At 42.9% G+C, this 19,604-nt stretch overlaps 1 protein-coding gene across 6 annotated transcripts in view; it reads right to left on the reverse strand.

Annotated features, from left to right (window-relative positions):
* CNKSR2 (connector enhancer of kinase suppressor of Ras 2) overlaps window positions 1-19,514 on the reverse strand; it is a 257,797-nt gene extending 238,283 nt beyond the window's left edge. For 4 of the 6 annotated variants that reach the window (XM_087938240.1, XM_026714237.2, XM_026714236.2 and 1 more), the window contains exon 1: window positions 18,891-19,513. In XM_087938240.1, the coding sequence (XP_087794366.1) occupies window positions 18,891-18,954 (64 nt within the window). In that variant the 5' untranslated portion in view covers window positions 18,955-19,513. Of the gene's footprint in view, window positions 1-18,890 lie in introns of all 6 variants that reach the window. The other 2 variants (XM_087938239.1, XM_087938238.1) reach the window with 1 other exon arrangement.
* Window positions 19,515-19,604: the final 90 nt, after the last annotated feature.

Consider the following 19,604-nt stretch of genomic DNA (forward strand, 5'->3'; position numbering starts at 1 on the left):
TACTGCAATGGTCATAAGTGTGAAAATGGTCATAAGTCTTTTTTTTTTTACTGCCATTGTAACTTTGAACACCCACTAAACAAATGATTGTATGTCAAAGACTACCTATATAGATAATAGAAATACAGAAGAGAGGGAGAGGGATAAGACAGAGACAGAGAGAGACAGAGAGAGATCTTAGCAAGAAAGCCAGCTGTGGGACCTTGGCTCAGTTACTTGCTCTCAGACCTAGAAAGGAGCCAATGGCACACCATTTCTTTAAAAAAAAAATGTTTTTATTGGTTTTTAAAAACAAACATAAACAAAACATAAAACATAAAAACATAAAACATCTTTTTTGAAAGCAGCATGATCCCAGGTTACATCTCTTCGTACAGACACAAATTCAAATCCATGCTCATTTTTATATTCTATTCCATATCTTATTACTATTTTACATTTTCTATATAGCTTCTCTGCTCTCTTAACTTTCTTAATTTTATTTTATTTATTTCATCTCAATTCAAATCATTGTACTTATATTCTTTGTCCTGTTTCCACTGTCTACTATCTTTTCTCATTAAACAAAATTTCTCCTGTAATCACTGATTGGAGTATGACGCCTTTATATCTTTCCCCCAAGATTATAACACTTAATATAATACCTAACTTCCGTTCGGATTCTGCTTGGTACATTCTAAAACTACACACTGTATTTTGAAAAAAGAAAAAATTATAAATATATAATATAATTAAAACAACAATCCATATCAATTCTATCATTAATATTAATATTCATTTAAATCTTAACATTTTACTTTTCAAATAAGTATCATACTTCTATGGGAACACTTATAAACTTTCCATAGTTAATTCCCCACCACTTCACTTATTTTTTTATAAAACATTGAGTAATTAAAATGTTCCTGTTCCTTCCTAATTCAATTCTCTCATTTATTTTATTTCATTTATTTTGTTCACAAAAGTTTCACTAAATTACACTAAGTATTTTATCCCACTTTTTAATCATATGTTGTTTCCAATTTTCTAACATTATTTCTATTACAAATATAACAATACAATCTTATGTACCTTTACAGAATCCCTTTTTCAATTAAATTTTCACCCATTATCTCTGAATAAGTCCTGTTTCTTTACATCTTGCTCCAAACCATTGCAACTTCTCTTCCCTTCCTTCTTCCCTTTCTTCTTCTCTCTCCCCTTTTACCCCCATCTCTCCACCTCCATTTCCCTCTTCTGTATTCCCCTCTTCTGTTGCTTTCCAACATTATATCCATTTTTCACATTATTTTTCCCTTTTTTGGCTGTTTTTTTAAGTCTTAAATTTTCCATTCTCTTTTCCCCCTTTCCCCTTTCTTCCCCAGATAGAGTTACTTGTTCATTAAAAATGGCTTCTTCTTTGTCCCAATCTTTTTGTTGCACAGTATTTTCTTGTTGTTTCTTGTAGACGCAGATCGCCATTTCTAAGAATTGAAAAACGGAGCCAAAGGAGCCCTTCCCTTCTTGTGCCTCTTCTTTATATTTGTTAAATTCCATTTTCAATTCATCAAAAAGTGATGCCATTGTATAATTTTTTAAACAACCACCCAATTGTTTTTAGTCATTGAAATATAATTTCCAAAAATCCCAGTCACCAAGCAATCCAAATATACACTTTACACTTTCTTCTTTTTTCACTTTCTCTTCCTGGGGTTACTATTTAGTTACAAAGTTCCGGTTAAAATGTATCCTTTAGAAGTCTTATTGAGATTTAACTTTAGATTCTTTTAAATTCCAGGCAGTCTCCTCCTTCCAAATCCTGCCCTTATTCTTTTCCTCTCCCTTCCTGCTTATAACAAAAAAAAAAAAAAGGATTTTTTAGTGTCCAGAAATCTTTATTGTCCCTTTGGCAAATTTTATTTTCAGCTTAATTACCTATTGGTGCCAAAGTGGATTTTTCTGATTTCTTATTCAACTCAGTTCATTGTCAATGCAAGGAAGGAGAGTGAAGAAAATAAAAACTTTCCCGTTTCACTTCCTTTTGCTGCCTCCTACTTTTATTTGGGAGCGGTGTTATCTTTTATCAAAATTTAAGTTCCAGGGTACCTTAGTTGTTGCTTTTTATCCCGGTCAGCCAAAACTTTCACTTCTTATCTTCCTCCTGCACTTTCTTTTCCGGTTGAGTGCTCCTTTAAGGTGGCCATTCGTGACTACCGCTCTTACCGCCTTCGGGAAAGGGAGTTTGGCCAGCTGAGGAGGAAAGATGCGACTTTCCTCGACCCTGCTGGCAATCTCCCCCCTCTTCACCACCTCTACGGGGTGGCTTAGCCCCGAAGCTAGCTGGCTCGGGGTGCTCCAGCGGCGAGCCCAGGCAGAAACCGCACACCATCGCGGATTCCTGCCTGCCGCCAAAGCCCTGCAAACCGCAATGGCACACCATTTCTGAAAAACTTTGTCAAGAAAACTTCAGGGACAACTACATGCAATCTCTGAGAACCAGACACAACTGAACAGAAGAAAAATAATATATAGTAACCAAGAAAAATTACAACTCTCAATATAACCAGGAAATGGGGCCTTTAACTCACTTGGGGCCTCAAGCCTGGACACATAGCCAGGTCTTCAAGGTCTTACGAAAGGCCATCCTAATCTCTGGACAAGAGAATGTTGAAGAGGACATGGTCTATGGTAGAGAAGGCATGCCTTCAAATATCCTTTAACCAAAATTCCCTGACCTACCAGGACCTGTAGCATGCCCAATCTGCTGGACTATATTGGACAGGTAGAAATTTGGGAGAAGATAATCTTAAAAGTTTGTGTAGAAAATATAATCACTTTAAGAGGATGAAATGGACTATTATGCAATCAAAAGATACAGTAGTAAAATAATTCTAGAATTTAATTGCAAGAAAAAAAGCTTTTTAAAAATTTACTTAAAAACTAAATTGTAGCAGAATCAAATTGGTCATTTCTTGAATTCCAACAGAAATGCTTCAACCAAAATTAAAACAGAGAAGATGACAGAAAAATATGTAATAATTAAAAAACACTGGTTTCCTCCACTGCTTTGAAACTAATTTGGAAGGTACTATTAAAATAAAATCCAGTAAATCTCTTAAAAACTCAAACAATAAGATTGCTTTTTTTAAAAAAAAAAACTTGTTTTCCTGGAAAGAAAACTTTCAGAAAATTGGAAAACAAATTTTAATTCAAAATTACTTAGGAACCTGCAAAGACAAATGGCAATTTAGAACTGATTCTTTGCTTCCATTTTTCATCTGTTTAGTGATTAGTTAATGATTGAAAATTTACTCATCTCAGTATATTTTAGCAGTTTGAGCTCCTTCAAAGTTTCTCAATTATACAAAACCTGACATAATGGTAAAGCCCAATTAGTACAAAGGAAACCACACGTAGTACAAATCAATTTCAACGTTTATATCAAACAAAATTCATTTTGGCTCTAAAGATCATGTATTAGCATTATTTCATTTACTGACACATTTCAGAATTCTTTGTAACATAAAAAACTATCTGAAATTCTAAACCTAAAATCTGCTTTTATGAATTTCAAAACATAACTAGCTATTAATCAACATTTTTGAATTGCGAGAACCAGAAGTTATGACGCAGTGACACCAGCAAGGGAACATAACTCTGTCCCTGTGCTGGCTTTATGTGTATTCGTGTGCTCTGGAAGAGGCCAAAACCACCCTGGAGGGGTGGTGAAGCAAAGGAGAGGAGCCTTGTGAGGTTCCAGGGGAGAATACAACTTCCCTTTGGAGCCCCCAGGCTCTCTAAGCCATAACACAAACAAGAGGCAGCCAAAATTGCTGCTACATAGCTCGAGATAGCTTCAACTTAAGAGGAGTGCCGAAGCAGAGTTACTGACAGTGTGGAACTAGATGAGAACTATCCCTTTTAATTTAAAATATAACCCTGAGAAGAATATTCAGAAAAGTGGACTCATAAATATATTAAGTGGCTATGTTCTAGCTGTTGGAATAAAAAGTTAATATCTTAAAATACAGAAAATTAGACTTAAAGATTGGAATAAAGTGAAAACTGATTTAAGATTGCCACCTTCTGTTAAAAAAAACAACAACAGATCCCTGAAGTTTGGAAAAGACCTGGTGTTATGACAATTAAAAGTGATAATTTTATTGTTGAAAGACCCCTGAAAGCTACGATATAAGACTCAACTGGTAGAGGGATGTATGAAGATTTCACACTTGGACCATTTAAAAGATTAATTTTGGAACATAAAGATCCTTGGATATTGGACATTCGTTTTTAGTTTAAAAAGTGACTTTGATTTGGATAAAGGACAGTTGGACAGTTGGACAATTGGCTGGGAAAAAATAAAAGAAGAACAAAGTAAAATTTGCAAAGAAATTGCATTGGATTTTCAGGAAATAAAAGATACACTGGCAAGAGGATTCGAGAATATTTTGAATAAAATAAAAAACATGGATGTAGAGCTGGAAATTGAGATACAAATGACAAGAAGAAAGCAGGAGGTCCAGGAAGAGGAAGAGCCAAATGAAAGAGGAACTAAAGATAAAAAGGAAATAAAAATAAATAGAATGACTGATGTAAACCAAGGAGAGAGAATTATCAGGGAAATTAACAGGAATTGGAATTGCGAAGATAAATCTTTGGGAGAAAGATAGGGGTGAGAGTAGATAACTTGGAAATGAGACAATGGAACATAATAGAGAATGAAGAAACAGTTCAGAGGAAAGGTCAAAAAGTGGTAGATAGAAATGGAAATATAAGAGAGAATATGGGAGACAAATTAAGAAGTGAAAAACCAAAGCTTGAATGCAAGTAAGAAATGATGGTTAAAAAAGAAAGAAAAGAAAAGAAAAACAAGACAATGAGAGGCAAAATTTAATAAAAATATAATGGTATTATTAGAATTGTAGAAATTGTTAAATGTAAGAATGAAGAATGTTATTGTATTTGTATTAAAATGTAACTAGAAAGGGGTTTTTTTCTTTTTTAAATAAAATTGTGGCATACTCAGAAATTAATAAGGGGAAAGATAATAGAAATTTTTAATTTAATACAAATTTGTGAAATGCTATTAGAACTATATAATTAGGTAAACACTGCAAATATGATTATTAATATATAATTGGTAGTAAAAGGAGTGAGGTTAAGAATATAGAGATTGACGTAAAAATAACATTGTAATATTGAATAATTAAGATAATTTAATAACTATATGTATTAATATTAACTTTGAAAAATTGTAAACTGTATTAAATAAGAGGAATATTTGTATCAAAATGTAAGGTACTATGGAACCACACTGTTCACACATTGATTTTTGTTGTAACCAAAAATAAAAAAATATTGCAAAAAAAAGAGATTTTTGAATTGCTTCATGTGAAATATGTAAGACAATTATAGCATATGTTTTTCATGAATTCAGTACTGAAGAACAAAAAATCAGGATATTAAGATGTATAGTATATCTAACTAGTATCATTATATTGATGCAATACTGGTCAATACAGTTGACATTTAGTCTGTTTGGGATACAAATTTTGGTGATTATACTTCCTTTCTGCCACCTCCATGTCACATAATAGGATAGAGAAAAATTAATCTCCTGGTACAAATCTGGGTCATAGTGACTAATGAAAACCACATTGGACATAGCAGGCTACTTTGTTTGGTGAAAATGCTGGAGGTTAAACCATTATACAAACTAAGAAATGCAGTTATACACTTTGTACATAAGATGTAATCAATAGTTAATAGGAACTTGCAATGCAAAACAAACTTTTCTGAAGGTTTCAGAGAGCGGGAACTAATACAGGACTGTAAAAAAATGGGCGTTGGTGGAAGTTACCATGAATGCCCTTTCTATCTTTGCTGTGAGAGAGCCCAGGATGGGTTGACTCCTTCCTATGACATCATAGCTGAATCTGTACTAAGATATAAAAGCCAGCCCCCGGGAGAGACCCCAGCTTTGGCAAAAATACTTGACAGACTGAAAGGTGTCTCTGAAAGCCCAAAATAAACACAGAAATATGTCTTACCCTCTCCGGACGAATTAAGGGAGTGCCTGGGCTCTCTCGCAGCATAGATAGAAAGGGCGTTCATGGTAACTTCTACCAATGCCCATTCTCCTCCATGCTGCATCGAGAGCCCAGGATGGGACATACCAAAGCTTGCATGTCCACGGGGGGTCCTCATCTGGCTCATCACACCGACTGTTGAACCATTCGTTGAAGCACCCATCTGCCGAAGGCTGCAGTCGCCAAGGCAAAAGCAGCCAGACAGTAGCGTCTGATGAAAGGAGACGGGGATGTCCATGTGGCCGCATGACAAATCTCCTCCAAGGATGCTTGGGTCACCCAGGCAAAAGAAGTGACCGCACTTCTGGAAGAGTGCGCCATCAGACCTCAGGGAACTGGAAGGGCTGCAGCTTTGTAGGCCTGCTCAATGCAAAACCTGACCCACCTGCTAATAGTAGGAGAACAGGCCTTGTGCCCCAAGTGAGAAGGGAAAAAGGAAACAAACATGGCTTCTGACTTCCTGAAGGAGGAAGTACGCTTAATGTATATTCTAAGAGCCCTTCTTACGTCTAGCATGTGCCACTGCCGCTCTAAGTCATGGTGCGGGAGAGGACAGAAGTCAGGCAAAACAATGTCCTGGGACCTGTGAAACCAGGTGTTAACCTTCGGAATAAATGAGGGGTCGAGACGAAGAACAACCCTATCATCGTGAAAGGAACAAAGGTCCTGCTGATGGAAAGAGCAGCAAGCTTGGAAACCCTCCTGGCAGAAGTGATGGCAACAAGGAACACTACCTTCAGAGTCAGGAAATGGAGAGACACTGTTCTAAGGGGTTCAAAGGGGGGCTTTGTAAGGGCATTAAGGACCAAATGAAGGTCCCAGGAAGGATACCTGTGAACCACTGGAGGGTGCAGCTTGGAAGCCCCTTTCAAAAACCTCCTGACTGAAGTGTGATGGAATACGGAAGGAAACGAACCGCATGAAAGGACTGAGGAGAGGGCCGCAACCTGCCTGCGTAAGGTGTTGGGGGCCAAACCTTTCTCCAGCCCACGCTGAAGGAAGCTAAGAACTTCTGCCAACTGGGCTGAAGCAGGAGAAAGACCCTCCCTGAGGCACCATCCGGAAAAAGCCTTCCAGGTGGCATCATAGATGCGCCTTGTAGAAGGATTGCGAGAAGCCAGGACAGTGAGGATGACCCCTTCTGGAAGATCAGCCTCCTCTAGCCGCTGCCGCTCAAGTGCCACACGGTCAGCTTAAACCACTGGGGCTCTGGGTGGAGAAGGGCCCCCTGGTGAAGGGAGATTAGATGGGCAGGGATCCTCCAAGGAGAAGCCACCGATAGGTTGACCAGGTCCGCAAACCAGGGCCTCCTTGGCCAATAGGGTGCCAGGAGGAGGAGCTCCGCACATTCCTTCAACATCTTCTGAATTACTGCCGGAATGATGGGAAGTGGGGGAAAGGCATAGAGGAGACCCTTGGGCCATCTGCACCGAAGAGCATTGGTCTCCTCCGCTCCCTGGAGAGGAAACTGGTGAAGAATCTGGTGACTTGGCGTTTTGAGGAGTGGAGAAAAGATCCACCTCCAGTGTTCCGAATCTGAGGGAAAGATCCCTGAAAAGAGACGGAGGAATGGACCATTCTGCCTGGTCGGCTAGGCTCTTGCTGAGTCAGTCGGGCTGGGAGTTGTCGACCCCAGAGATATGGTCCGCCCAGATCGATAACAGGTGTTTCTCTGCCCATAACCCCAGCCATAGAGCCTCTCTCATGAGGGATTTGGACCTCGTCCCCCCTTGCCAGTTGACATGAGCCTTTGCAGCCATGTTGTCCATAAGGACTAGAACATGAGAGCCGGTCACTGATTGCCTGAAATGCTTGAGAGCCAGAAAAATGGCTCTGAGCTCTAGCCAATTAATGGGAAGGGTCTGTTCTGATCTGGACCAAACACCCTGAGCTATCTGGCCCTACATATGGGAACCCCAACCCAGGAGGCTGGCATCGGTGGTTATCACTAGCCTGTCTGGGTCCCTGAACAAGAGTCCCCTCCAGATAGATGGGGAATGCCACCAATCGAGAGATCTCCGGATTTGTGTTGGGAGTGGGACCTTGATGGGTGAGTGGCTGGTTCCTGCTCATTGGTAGGGAAGCAGGAACCATTGGAGGGCTTGGGAGTGGAGCCGAGCCCACGGGACAATGCCAATACAGGAAACCATCTTCCCCAGAAGTTTGGACAGCAGCAACAGGGGGACAATTTGATGTTGCTGGATCTGGCTGATGATCTCTGCAAGGCTCTTTCCACGAGCTGGGGACAGGAAAACCTGGCATGACATGGTATCGATGACTGCTCCCAAGTGTTGCAATTTGGTTGTAGGAGAGAGCTGGCTCTTTTTGGTGTTGATAGAAAATCCGTGGCTCTGGAGACATGACAGGGTGATTTGCAGATCCCGATGGGCCGCAAAGATAGAAGAGGAAAGAATCAAAATGTCGTCCAAGTAGCATTGGATCCCACTGGAATAGAATGCAGAGATCCCACCAATGCTGCCAGAACCTTTGTGAAGACCCTTGGAGCCGATGAGAGGCCGAAGGGAAGTGCTCGATACTGGTAATGGGTATTCTGATAACAGAAATGGAGAAACTGGCGATGATGAAGCCAAATTGGGATGTGGAGGTAAGCCTCAGTGAGATCAATGGAAGAGAGGAGGTCATCCTCCCGAACACTCTCTAAAATAGAATGCAGAGTCTGCATTTTAAATCGCCTGTATTTTACAAATTGGCTGAGAAATTTTAGATCAAGGATGGCTCATCACCCCCCTGAGGCTTTTGAAATGATGAAAAGGTGAGAGTAAAGCCCACGTCCCCATTGAGACGGGGGAACAGGTTGAATACCCTGATTTCAAGAAGGTGCTGAATGGCCTGGTTCATGAGGGCTTGCCTGGAAATGTCCCGAGACACAGGACACATCAAAAAAAAATTGGGGGGTGGGGTTAGGAAGTCCAATTATAACCCTGACCTAATAGTGCTGAGCACCCAGGCATCCGTCGTTGACTCCTCCCATTTGGAAGCAAAGAAGGCTAGGTGGCCTCCGATGGGTGGGGAGAACGAGGGATTACTTAGAGCGATGGAAGGAACGACCCCCTCCCCCCGAAAGGGCCATTTACCAGTAGAAGGTTGTTGCCTGCTGGATGTTTCCGCCCATTGGTCTTGGCATTGGGAGTATGGCCTGTGAGAGCGGAGGAAGCGAGATGAGGTCTCTGCTAGGAAGGCAGAAGGGCGATAAGGAGCAGGGTGATAGTCGGCTTTCTTCCCAGAGGAAGAGAGAATTTTATGTTTATCTCTGGTTTCGATGAGATATGGTTCCAGAGCATCGCCAAAAGGCTTAGCGCCTGCGAAAGGAACTGAAGCCAGCTTCCATTTTCGGCATGACTCTGCCTGCCAATTTCGGAGCCATAAAAGTCTTCTTGCTGCTACAGAAGATGCCATGGCCTTGGATGCAAATTTGGCAGAATTGAGAGTGGCTTCCGCAGTGAATTCTGCCGCTGCAATAATCTTATTAAGGTCTTGGTGAGACCGAAGCTCAGAAGCAGGCAATCTATTCTGAAGTTGGCGCAGCCACCGTATGGATGCCCTGGTGAAGAAGGATGCTGCTGTTGAAGCCCGAACAGCCCAAGCAGCAGCCTGGTGATTGGGCTTGAGGGTCTGTTCGGAATGTTTATCATCTGGTTTCAGGATATCTTCTGGCTCTGTGGGAGTGCCAGAAGATGAGAACGAAGTCAGAACCGGAATGTCAACAGAAGGCACTGCCAGGGCATTGTCCAGAGCTGCGCTGACATTGTAGAAACGCTTATTTAGAGAAGATGGTCGAGGACCTGCTGAAGGAAAGCGCACTGTTCCTTGACCATATCCAGGAACAAAATGGGAGAAGGCAAAACCTCTGCATGCACTACAGGCTTGGAGAAGAGCGAATCCCCTTGGCTAGAGGGATTTCCTTGTGGTGCGGGAGCCACTTCCTCTGGCGACAGCTTGGCAGTGACCAAGGCCTTGCTGAGTAATGGTCTGAAGAGAGTAGGTTTGAAGACCAATGCAGAGGATGTCTGCTCTGGGTGAGAATCCTCTTCCTCTGAAAGATTTTGGTCAAAAATCTCACCCTCTTCACACTCTGAATGAGAGAAGTAACTGTGTTCAGATGGTGAAGGTTTTCCTTCCTCATCAACCTCCTCCCATTCTGGTAGAGAAGAATGGACCCTGAGGTCCTGAGGCCTGTGTAAATCAGGACGATGAGGCAAGGAACTTATAGATTGAAAAGGGAGAAGGGCCTGAACCCTTTCCAGAGGTTGAAGAATTTGCTTGAAGCCTTCAGCCAATCCCTGCCTAATGGCTGATGAGACTACATCTTGGATATCCCTTGGTCTATGCTCAAAGGTAGAGGCAGAAGGCAGAAGGCCTGCTGCTGTGGGAGTGAAGGTGGCTTCAGGCCTAGATTGAGGAGAGGTTTGACGCCTGGAGTGAGGGGGAGGAGCATTGGGCACAGAAGCTGTGGCGTTCAGGAAAGACTGAGCTGAAGTCTTCACTCAAGTCTGTGTTTCTAGCAAGAACATGGACCGTTCCTATTGGCTGATGCCATTTGACAGCCGGCTTTAAAAGGAAGCTGTCAAATGGTATCAGCTGTTGTCCGCCAGCTGGCTGCTTTGTTAGCACGGCAGCCGCGGAAATCCTTTATTGTTTACAATAAAGTAAAAGCTGAAGTTCGCTCCATGTTCACCTCAGGTTATTCCGCCGCTCCACAACACTGGCGATGAAGGCGGGATTCATATAAGAGGCAACTGGGCAGAGAATCACTGAGCAAAGTCACTACAAAAAGAGCCGGAGTCACTACAAAAAGAGCTGAAGTCACTACCGAGCTGACTGTTACTTTAAGAGCTTACTGTCACTATTCGCGAGTGCAAATTTCAACTTTCCTCGGAAGATCCGGCACCATTTAGTCGAGATGACATCGAACCCTGCATTCCTGCCTTTCAGACCAACAGCAGAAACATGGGAATCCTACAGAAACCGATTTGACTGTTTCTTAGATGCCATAGACCTCGGTGACATTTCCGACCATAGGAAAAAGTCCTACTTTTTAAGTTTTTGCAGAGCCACAGTGTTTGACACGGCTACGGCATTATTGGCTCCACGTTCAATTAAGACTGTTCCATGGGAAGAATTGCAGGAAATTCTTTCCAACCACTATTCCCCTAAGCCATCCTGAATTGCCAGGCATCATGCTTTTAGGAGACGGATTCAGGCTGAGGGAGAGACTATTAGTGGGTACATGGCTGCCCTACGAACAGCTGCCTTGCACTGTGGGTTTAGAGACTATCTGGAGGACATGTTATTAGACCAACTAGTCTGTGGAGTCAGGGATTTAAGACTACAAAGGCGTCTATTAGCTAAAGGGGATTTAACCCTTAAATTAGCAATTGAAGAGTCTCAAGCTGCTGAACTATCAGCACTTTCAGCAGCAGAAATTCAGGGAAATCCAATTAGCCAGAACAGCTCAGCCATCCATTACGATGAAGCCTCCACAGAAGTAGGCTGTGAAGAGGCTAATGATGTAAATCGCTTCAGGCAGCAAAAAAACAGTCAAAGGGAGAACAGGCCAACCCCCAATCAAGACGTCATTGAATAAATATTTACAAATCAGCTCTTATCCAGTCTCTGTTATCCAGCACCTACTACATTCTTTTGAGCCAGGAACCATTTTAGTGAAATTAAACATGTCACGGGCCTATCAACAGTTTCCTGTTGATGACACAGCCGCTGAACTACAAACTATTGTAACGCACACGGGCCCTTTTAAATGTAGGCACCTCCAATTTGGCGTAAGTGTGGCCCCAGGGATTTTCTAATCTTCAATGGAAAGACTTCTTCAAGGATTGCCAGGCATAATTCCATATTTTGATGACATTTTAATATCTGCCCCTGACAAGTCTCAATTACTGCAAAGAGTCAGAGGAGTCCTCGATCGTTTCAGGAAGCATGGTCTTAAGTTAAAGAAAAAGAAGTGCCCTATTGCCACCCCACAGGTGGAATTTTTGGGATACAGAAGTGATGCCTCTGGTATTCACCCAATCGAATCCAAAGTAAGGGCTATTCACGAAGCACCCACACCAACTAACAAAACTGAGCTCCAGGCCTTTTTAGGACTTCTTAACTTTTACGGTTCATTTTTGCCACATAAAGCTTCCATTGCAGAGCCTCTGCACAGACTCTTGGATAAGCAATCCCCCTGGCACTGGGGACCTAAGGAAGCCCATGCTTTCCGTGAAGTCAAATCATTGCTCACATCCGATGCTGTTCTGATCCAATTTAATGACCATTTACCTTTAGTTTTAGTAGCAGATGCTTCTCATTTTGGCATAGGTGCCGTTTTAAGTCATAGACTGCCTAATGGTTCTGAGGCACCCATTGCCTTTTTCTCCAGAACTTTTTCCCCAATTGAGCGCAACTACAGCCAAATTGACAAGGAGGCTTTGGCTGCAGTTGCTTCTGTCAAAAAATTCCATGAATTTCTATATGGACACTATTTCGAGTTGGTTACGGATCACAAGCCTTCTGTTAGGCCTTCTGTCAGGCGATAGACAAACTCCTCAGATTTTGTCTCCAAGGATGATGAGATGGACTTTATTTCTGGCTGCCTATTCCTATACAATGGTTCATCGAGCTGGCAAGAGTCTCTGTCACGCTGATGCTCTTAGTCGCTGCCCCCTGCCTGTTCCTGTGGTGGATCCTGCACCAACTAATGCTGTGTTCCTGATCAACAATCTCAATCTTCTCATCACCACCCTTGATATTTCTGCCACTCTGCCAGGGACAAGGTAATCGCCCAAGTCCTTGACTGGGTGGGAAGGGGGTAGCCTGCAATTCCTTATGCCGCCAAATTCATGCCTTGCAAAACTCGCCAGCAAGAACTGTCTTCTTTGCAAGGCTGTTTACTTTGGGGAACTAGGGTAATGGTCCCTTTCAAGGTGCAAGCCTCAGTTTTAAAGGTTCTGCATGAAGGGCATCCCAGCATTGTCAGAACGAAAGCCCTAGCTCGTAGTTATCTATGGTGGCCGGGCATGGGTGCTCAGATTACAAGCTCGGTGAATGCTTGTCAGCCATGCCAAGTTACCAGACCTGCTCCACCCACATCCACTCCAGGCAGGTGGGAAGATTCTGGGACCCCTTGGTCTCGGGTGCATATAGATCTGGCTGGCCCCTTTCATGGGCGAACATTCCTGGTGATGGTTGATTCTTTTTCTAAGTGGGTAGAGCTGACCTTGATGACCACCACAACTTCAGAAGCCGTCACTAAGGCTCTATCGAGGATATTCGCTACCCATGGCCTCCCTGACACCATCGTGTCTGATAACGGCCCCCAGTTTACTTCCTGTGAGTTTGAGGTCTTCCTAGCTAACCTGGGAGTCAGGCACGCACTTATAGCTCCTTTCCATCCTGCCAGTGATGGCCTGGCTGAAAGAGCAATCAGATCTGCTAAGGAGGTCCTGGAAAGGCTTGGGCCCATAGATTGGCACTCTAGGCTTGCTAAGTATCTCCTAACCTAGCACACAACTCCCTTTGCCACCACTAATAGGTCCCCGGCTGAACTTCTCATGGGTAGACGTCTAAGGACTACTTTAGACAGACTCCATCCCTATTATGCCCCAGTCACGCCCCTAGGATCAAATAGCCAGGCAAGGGAGTTCACTGAAAATGACCAGGTCTATGCCCAGAATTATGCCGGACAACCTTTGTGGATGCCTGGGCGGATTATGGCGGTAACCGGTCCTAAGTCTTACAGGGTCCAACTGCAAGACGGGCGCATTTGGCACCGCCATATCGATCAACTTAGAAGGCGTTGGAGTTCATCTGTAGATGGCCCTCAAGACGTTCCCGCAACAGAGAAACCGCTGGCACCCGAAACTTCCCGCGAAACTGACAGGAATGCAAGCCTACCTGAGCAGTCATCTGTCCCTCACCCAGAGATGCCTGAAGCTGAGATGCCAGCTTCATCGACACCAGAAGTTGCCCAACAAACAGAAAAGTTCCTTCCAGCAGCAGCTCCATCAGAACCTAGAAGATCTGGCCACCTGCGCAAGTGCCCGAGTTATCTAAAGGACTACGCATCCTCCATTCTGGGGGAAAGGAGTATGGCGTTCAGGAAAGACTGACCTGAAGTCTTCACTCCGGTCTGTTTTTCCAGGGGGAACACAGACCGTTCCTATTGGCTGATGCCGTTTGACAGCCGGCTATAAAAGGGAACTGTCAAACGTTGTTGTCCGCCAGCTGGCTGCCTTGTTAGCGTGGCAGCCGCGGCAACCCTTTATTGTTTACAATAAAGTAAAGCTGAAGTTCGCTCCGTGTTCACCTCAGGTTATTCCACTGCTCCACAACAGAAGCCTGTTGGAAATAAGGCCCAGATCTGTTTAAATCCTGAGGATCTGACTGTACAGCAAGAGCCTCAGGAGACCAGGATGGAGGATGGGAAGGCTCATAGATAACTTCTCCTCCCCTGGGAGGGCTTGGTTGGGGCCCACGAGTATCACCTGAAACATGCTATAGTTGCACTCCCTTCTGTTGAATAGTTCTGTTGAACTCCCTCTCTAGAGTTGCATGTCTGTGCTTCTCTGCCCTTAATTCAGCCTGAGTTGCCTTCTTAGGGGCTAGAGCCTTAGCTTTGATTTTAGCAGCCACCTCCCTCTGGACTGATTGGGTGCGTTGCCTATGTCTTTTTCTCCTATTGGGCTTAAGAGACTTTTCCACTGGGGGAAAAGCTCTACCAGAGCCTTATCTTGCTCCATTTGTAAAATAAAGGCTCTTGCGTTGGAAAGAAGCTGTTTAGAAATTTTTCTATTAAGCTCCTTAGGGTAAAAATGGCCCCGGGCTTACAAAATGGCCGCTCACCTCGTGGTGGAAGTCTTGAATCCAAGATGGCCATTGACTATAGGAAAAACAGGCTCCAAGATTGAAGAATCGCTCCTTAGGCTATACAGAGCTCCGAGCAAAGTCAGCAAGGGAAAAACACAGCAACCAGCTACACGATCAGCTGGCTTGAGCTCTTATCAGTTTGCCGATCATGTTTATGATCCCTCCAAACTGTAGGCGTGGGGGAGGTCTGCAGACGCTGCCCAGCTTGCCTGCACAGAGCTCTGTAAAGCTGCTCCCAACGTTGAAGGAGAGAGAGAGAGAGAGAAAGAGAGGGAGAGAGAGAGAGCCCTGCTCTCCTGGGAGCTGCTTGAAGAGAGGAAAAAAGTACTGAAGATCGCTGGTGATTGCTTTCTAACAGAACGCTACTGACTGAAAGGAGCTGAGTCAAAAGCTGGGGTCTCTCCCGGGGGCTGGCTTTTATATCTTAGGAAAGACTCAGCTACGATGTCATAGGAAGGAGTCAACCCATCCTGGGCTCTCGATACATCATGGGGGAGAATTCAGGGCTTTACTAGTACTAGATGATTTACAGCAGAAAAACAAGGATTCTCTTGTCTAAAATGAAACAACTGAAACGTTTTCCTAATTATTTAAATAAAGCTAATAGATCTCCAAGATTAGATATACATCTGTACTCATGTTTGCCAATCCTTAAAGTACAAAAAGCACTGAATACATTAGGTAAACCTATCCTCAAAATCATTAATCTCTACTTAGATCTGTTTGGGATTTTCGTGATATGAAAGATTATCAAGAGGTACTTGAATGTATCTTTTTTTTAAATAAAGTTTTATTTGGGTTTTCACACATACAAAATGCAAATAAAACATCTTTTTTTGAAAATAGCATGGTCCTGGGTTGAACTTCTTTATCCAGACACAAAACTCAATTTCATGCTCCTTTTTGTATTCTATTCCATATCTTATACTATTTTACATTTTCTATATAGTTTTTCCCCTCTTTTAATTTTTTCAATTTTATTTTGATTATCTCAATTCAAATCATTATATTTATACTTTTGTCTGTTCTGTTTCAATTTCATATTATCTTTTCTCATTAAACAAATTTTCTCCTGTAGTTACTAATTGGAGTATGACACCTTTATATCTTTTAATTACATCCATTCAACTCTTATTTAAACTTCAATATATACCTTAAGTTTATGACCTTCAATATAATACATAATACATAACTTCCAATCAAATTCCAATCAAATCACCTATCAAATACTAAGTGGCCTTCCTCACTATCCCTATCATTTTTTTATTTTATTCTAGATTTAAATTTTATATTTTATTCTAGTCTAAAATGTTGTGCATGTTGTGAAGCCTCACAGTATCTTGCATCTATTTGGGAGGTATAATTTAATATTCAGCAATATGTTTCATAACCATACATAGATTTCCAATCTTCCCTTTATTATAAAATAGAAACACCTTGTTATGAAACACATAAGATGGAACTGACCTTAACTAATCACACATAAAGCAATATAAAAATATTAAATATTAACACTTTTAGAAAACATTTGAAAAATGAAAGTAGTTTTAAAAATGAAAAATGGAAACATGAAATGAAAATTGTTTTAAAAAGTTAAACCCTCATATTCAACCAGATACCATTTTAGGTATAATTATGAATAGCTTAATTTTGGCACTTACCAAAATTATGTTAACTCTAACATCCAATTCAAAAACATAAATTGCCTTTTCATTGCAGCTTGAGTAGGCTAAATATAAGCAAATCTTATAGGATTTCATACATACATACAATTTTCATAGAAAATGGTTCAAATCATGTCATTTAATTTCTAAAACAATATTCATCATTAAAATCTGCTAGCTGAAGCAAGCTTAACTACTTCAAATTAAGTCCTACTGATTGAATTCTGCTAATATTCTGAAATCACTGGTCATGAAAGCAAGTATTAGAAAGAATAAGAAAAAGCAAATTTATCACTCTCCATAGCTACTATGTTAGTCACTTCCACAGTTTCCCTTAAACGTTTGTCTGTATGTGTGCATACTTATGCCTTTCCAGCAGGCCAGGTCTACGCAGTTTTCTTGTTTGGAAGTGGTTTGCCATTGCCTTCTTCCTAGGGCTGACAAAAAGTGACTCTTCCAGTCATCCAACTGGTTTCATGACTAAGGTAGGACTACAACTCAATGTTTTCCAAGTTTCTAGCCTGATGCCATGAGCCACTAATTTAATATTTGCTACTACGGTTACAAAGTAGTCAGATACAATTTAGCGGTATTTAATGTTGCCTACACATTAAACATGAATAAATATACATTTCAGCTATTTTACTTAAGTGGCAAGGAATGGAATCACTTTCCTAATTTCATGTCAAAAAAGGCAAAATATTTGGGCCAATTATCTATGCAATTACCCTCATTAATAAGAGTTGCAATGGCCTGGGATCAATACTTCAGTTATTAAAAAGCCCTGCTGATTGCAATTGGTAGAATAGTTTCTGGTGAATGTAATAAAACAGAAGCAAATGGAATTAGTGGGGAAAGTTTTAGAGATTCAAAATACAGAAATCTGACCAATACAGATGTTAAAAGAAAGAGTATGCCACTAGAAGAAGTGGAGGAATGTCAGCTGGCAGAACAGGACAGTTGCTGAAAGTGAGTCACAGTGAGTCAGCTGTTGCTTTAGAAGTAGAGTGAAATGACAGCCTGGCTTCTCAAACTACAAGCGCATCAACAGAATGACTGACTGCAAAGGAAAACAAGTGGCATATTCAACAGTGGCAGAATTCCATGTAAGGTTCTAACGGATGCCATACAAATTGTCACTTATTGCAGAATATTTCATGAGTTCATAGGAACATATCTAGAGAAATTAACCCCACACCACACTAAGCACCTGTCACCAAGATCTGTGATGCCACTAAGCTTCCAATCCAAAATTGTTCCCACAATATTCCAGAACATTGTTTTCTGGTTGTCACAACCATATTGATCATGGTTTTGGCTTCTTGCTAGGTCATGTTGACACTGGATTCACTGTTCCTCGACAGGATGACATGCTGCCATTTAAGCCCCCCTCCTCAAGAGGCACTGCTGTGTCCTGGCACCTAGTTTCTATTATCTCCCTTGTAGTCCTCCTCCACCCCACCTCAAGGATTGTGTTATCGTTCAGCAATGTGGTTCTGCCTATTGGCTTTAAGGATTGGTCGTTCTCCCATTGCTTACATCGCCCCATCAACTGTAAGACCCTTTACAAATATTCCCCATTATTTCTTCCCCGTCTTTAGAACGCAACACTGCATTCTTTTTCATTCTCTTTATTTCCGGTGTTTTGCAGGATTAGACTATGCCTGTGTGAAAAGTTTTAATAACGCAGCCAATTTAACTGCTGGATCGCTGCCTAACAAGGCGCGGCAACGGCGGAAAATTGGTGAGTGGGGGACCCCTATACTGTGTTCTCGAGTAAAATAAGAGACATAAGAAAAGATGCAGAAAGGAAACCTTAAACGTTGGATGAAATAAAAACTTGACCACTACCACCCTGCCTTCTGAGAAGGGCAATCTGAATGCGCGAAAGTAGCTCGGGAGGGCTCCGCTCATCTTCCCGCGACCACAGTGAAGAAGCACCTGCCTATCTGTCGGGGGCGCCCAAAGGAAAGGGGGACCCTAACTAAAAGCAAAACCACATTCAATGCACTTCGTCCACAGCAGAGCGCTCGCCTCCACTCTGCCTTCTGCTTATAATCTAACGCTGAGAAAGCCCGCGAGGAGTTGCTCCGCACGCTGCAACCCGCTTGCTATCTGGGCTTCAATTCTCACAGCCGAATGATGCCGAACACGTAACAGGCACGGGGAGTAAAAATAATTGAAGCCAAAGAGTAGTAGCAAGAAACGATAACCACAAGCCACCCTCTCAGCAACAGGCGAAACCCCGCCGTCAAGGCTCTCTCTTTACCTTTCATCCAATCCACCACTTGATTCGGCGTCCATTTACTGACAGGTTCCATAATGAGCGCCATGAGGGAGGGGGGGACTTTACGAAAAGCACTTCTCGGGGGCCGCGGAAAGGGCAATGGAAGCGAGGGAGAGTCCGGGTGGCCTTCGAAGGGCGGTGGGCGTTGAATTCAGCTCCCGGCGTTTACAACACTAAGCCGCGTTTGTGAGAGGCGCCTCGAAACAGCTTCTGCTGCTCCTTCTCCAGGCTCGTCTTCTCTGCCTGCCTCCGTGGGCGAGCGGTGCGTGTGGATGAGTGTGTGCCTCTGGAGCTTTCCGTTCCTGTTGGTGCTTCAGCGGGAGCCGGAGAAAGCGGCTGCTGCACGCTCCGCCGCCGACAGCCTGCCGCGCCCCCACCCGCGACTCGAAGCGCCAGGATGCTGAAAATGGGTCCTGGCGCTGCTCCGACCGCGGGCTGTGGAAGCTGAAGGCTCGCGAGGCTTAAGCACCCCGCGGCGTACCCGGCCGCTCGCGTTCTGCTCCCTTCGCGCCTTTTTCTCCTTGCACTCAGCGGCCCCCCGGGCTGTTCCCTCCCAGCTTTCCCTCCGGAGCTGCACGTTTGTCGCACGTTCTCTGCTCCCCTCCCAGTGCCCACTTTTCCCCCCACTGGCGGAAATGACGAGAATTGGAGCCAAATATATCTGAAGCAAAGCGCCCCCCCCACTCCACTTGTGCT

The sequence above is a fragment of the Pseudonaja textilis genome, chromosome 8 (assembly GCF_049901715.1).
Source record: "Pseudonaja textilis isolate UNSWEBS1 chromosome 8, rPseTex1.2, whole genome shotgun sequence".
Classification (NCBI taxonomy): Eukaryota; Metazoa; Chordata; class Lepidosauria; order Squamata; family Elapidae; genus Pseudonaja; species Pseudonaja textilis.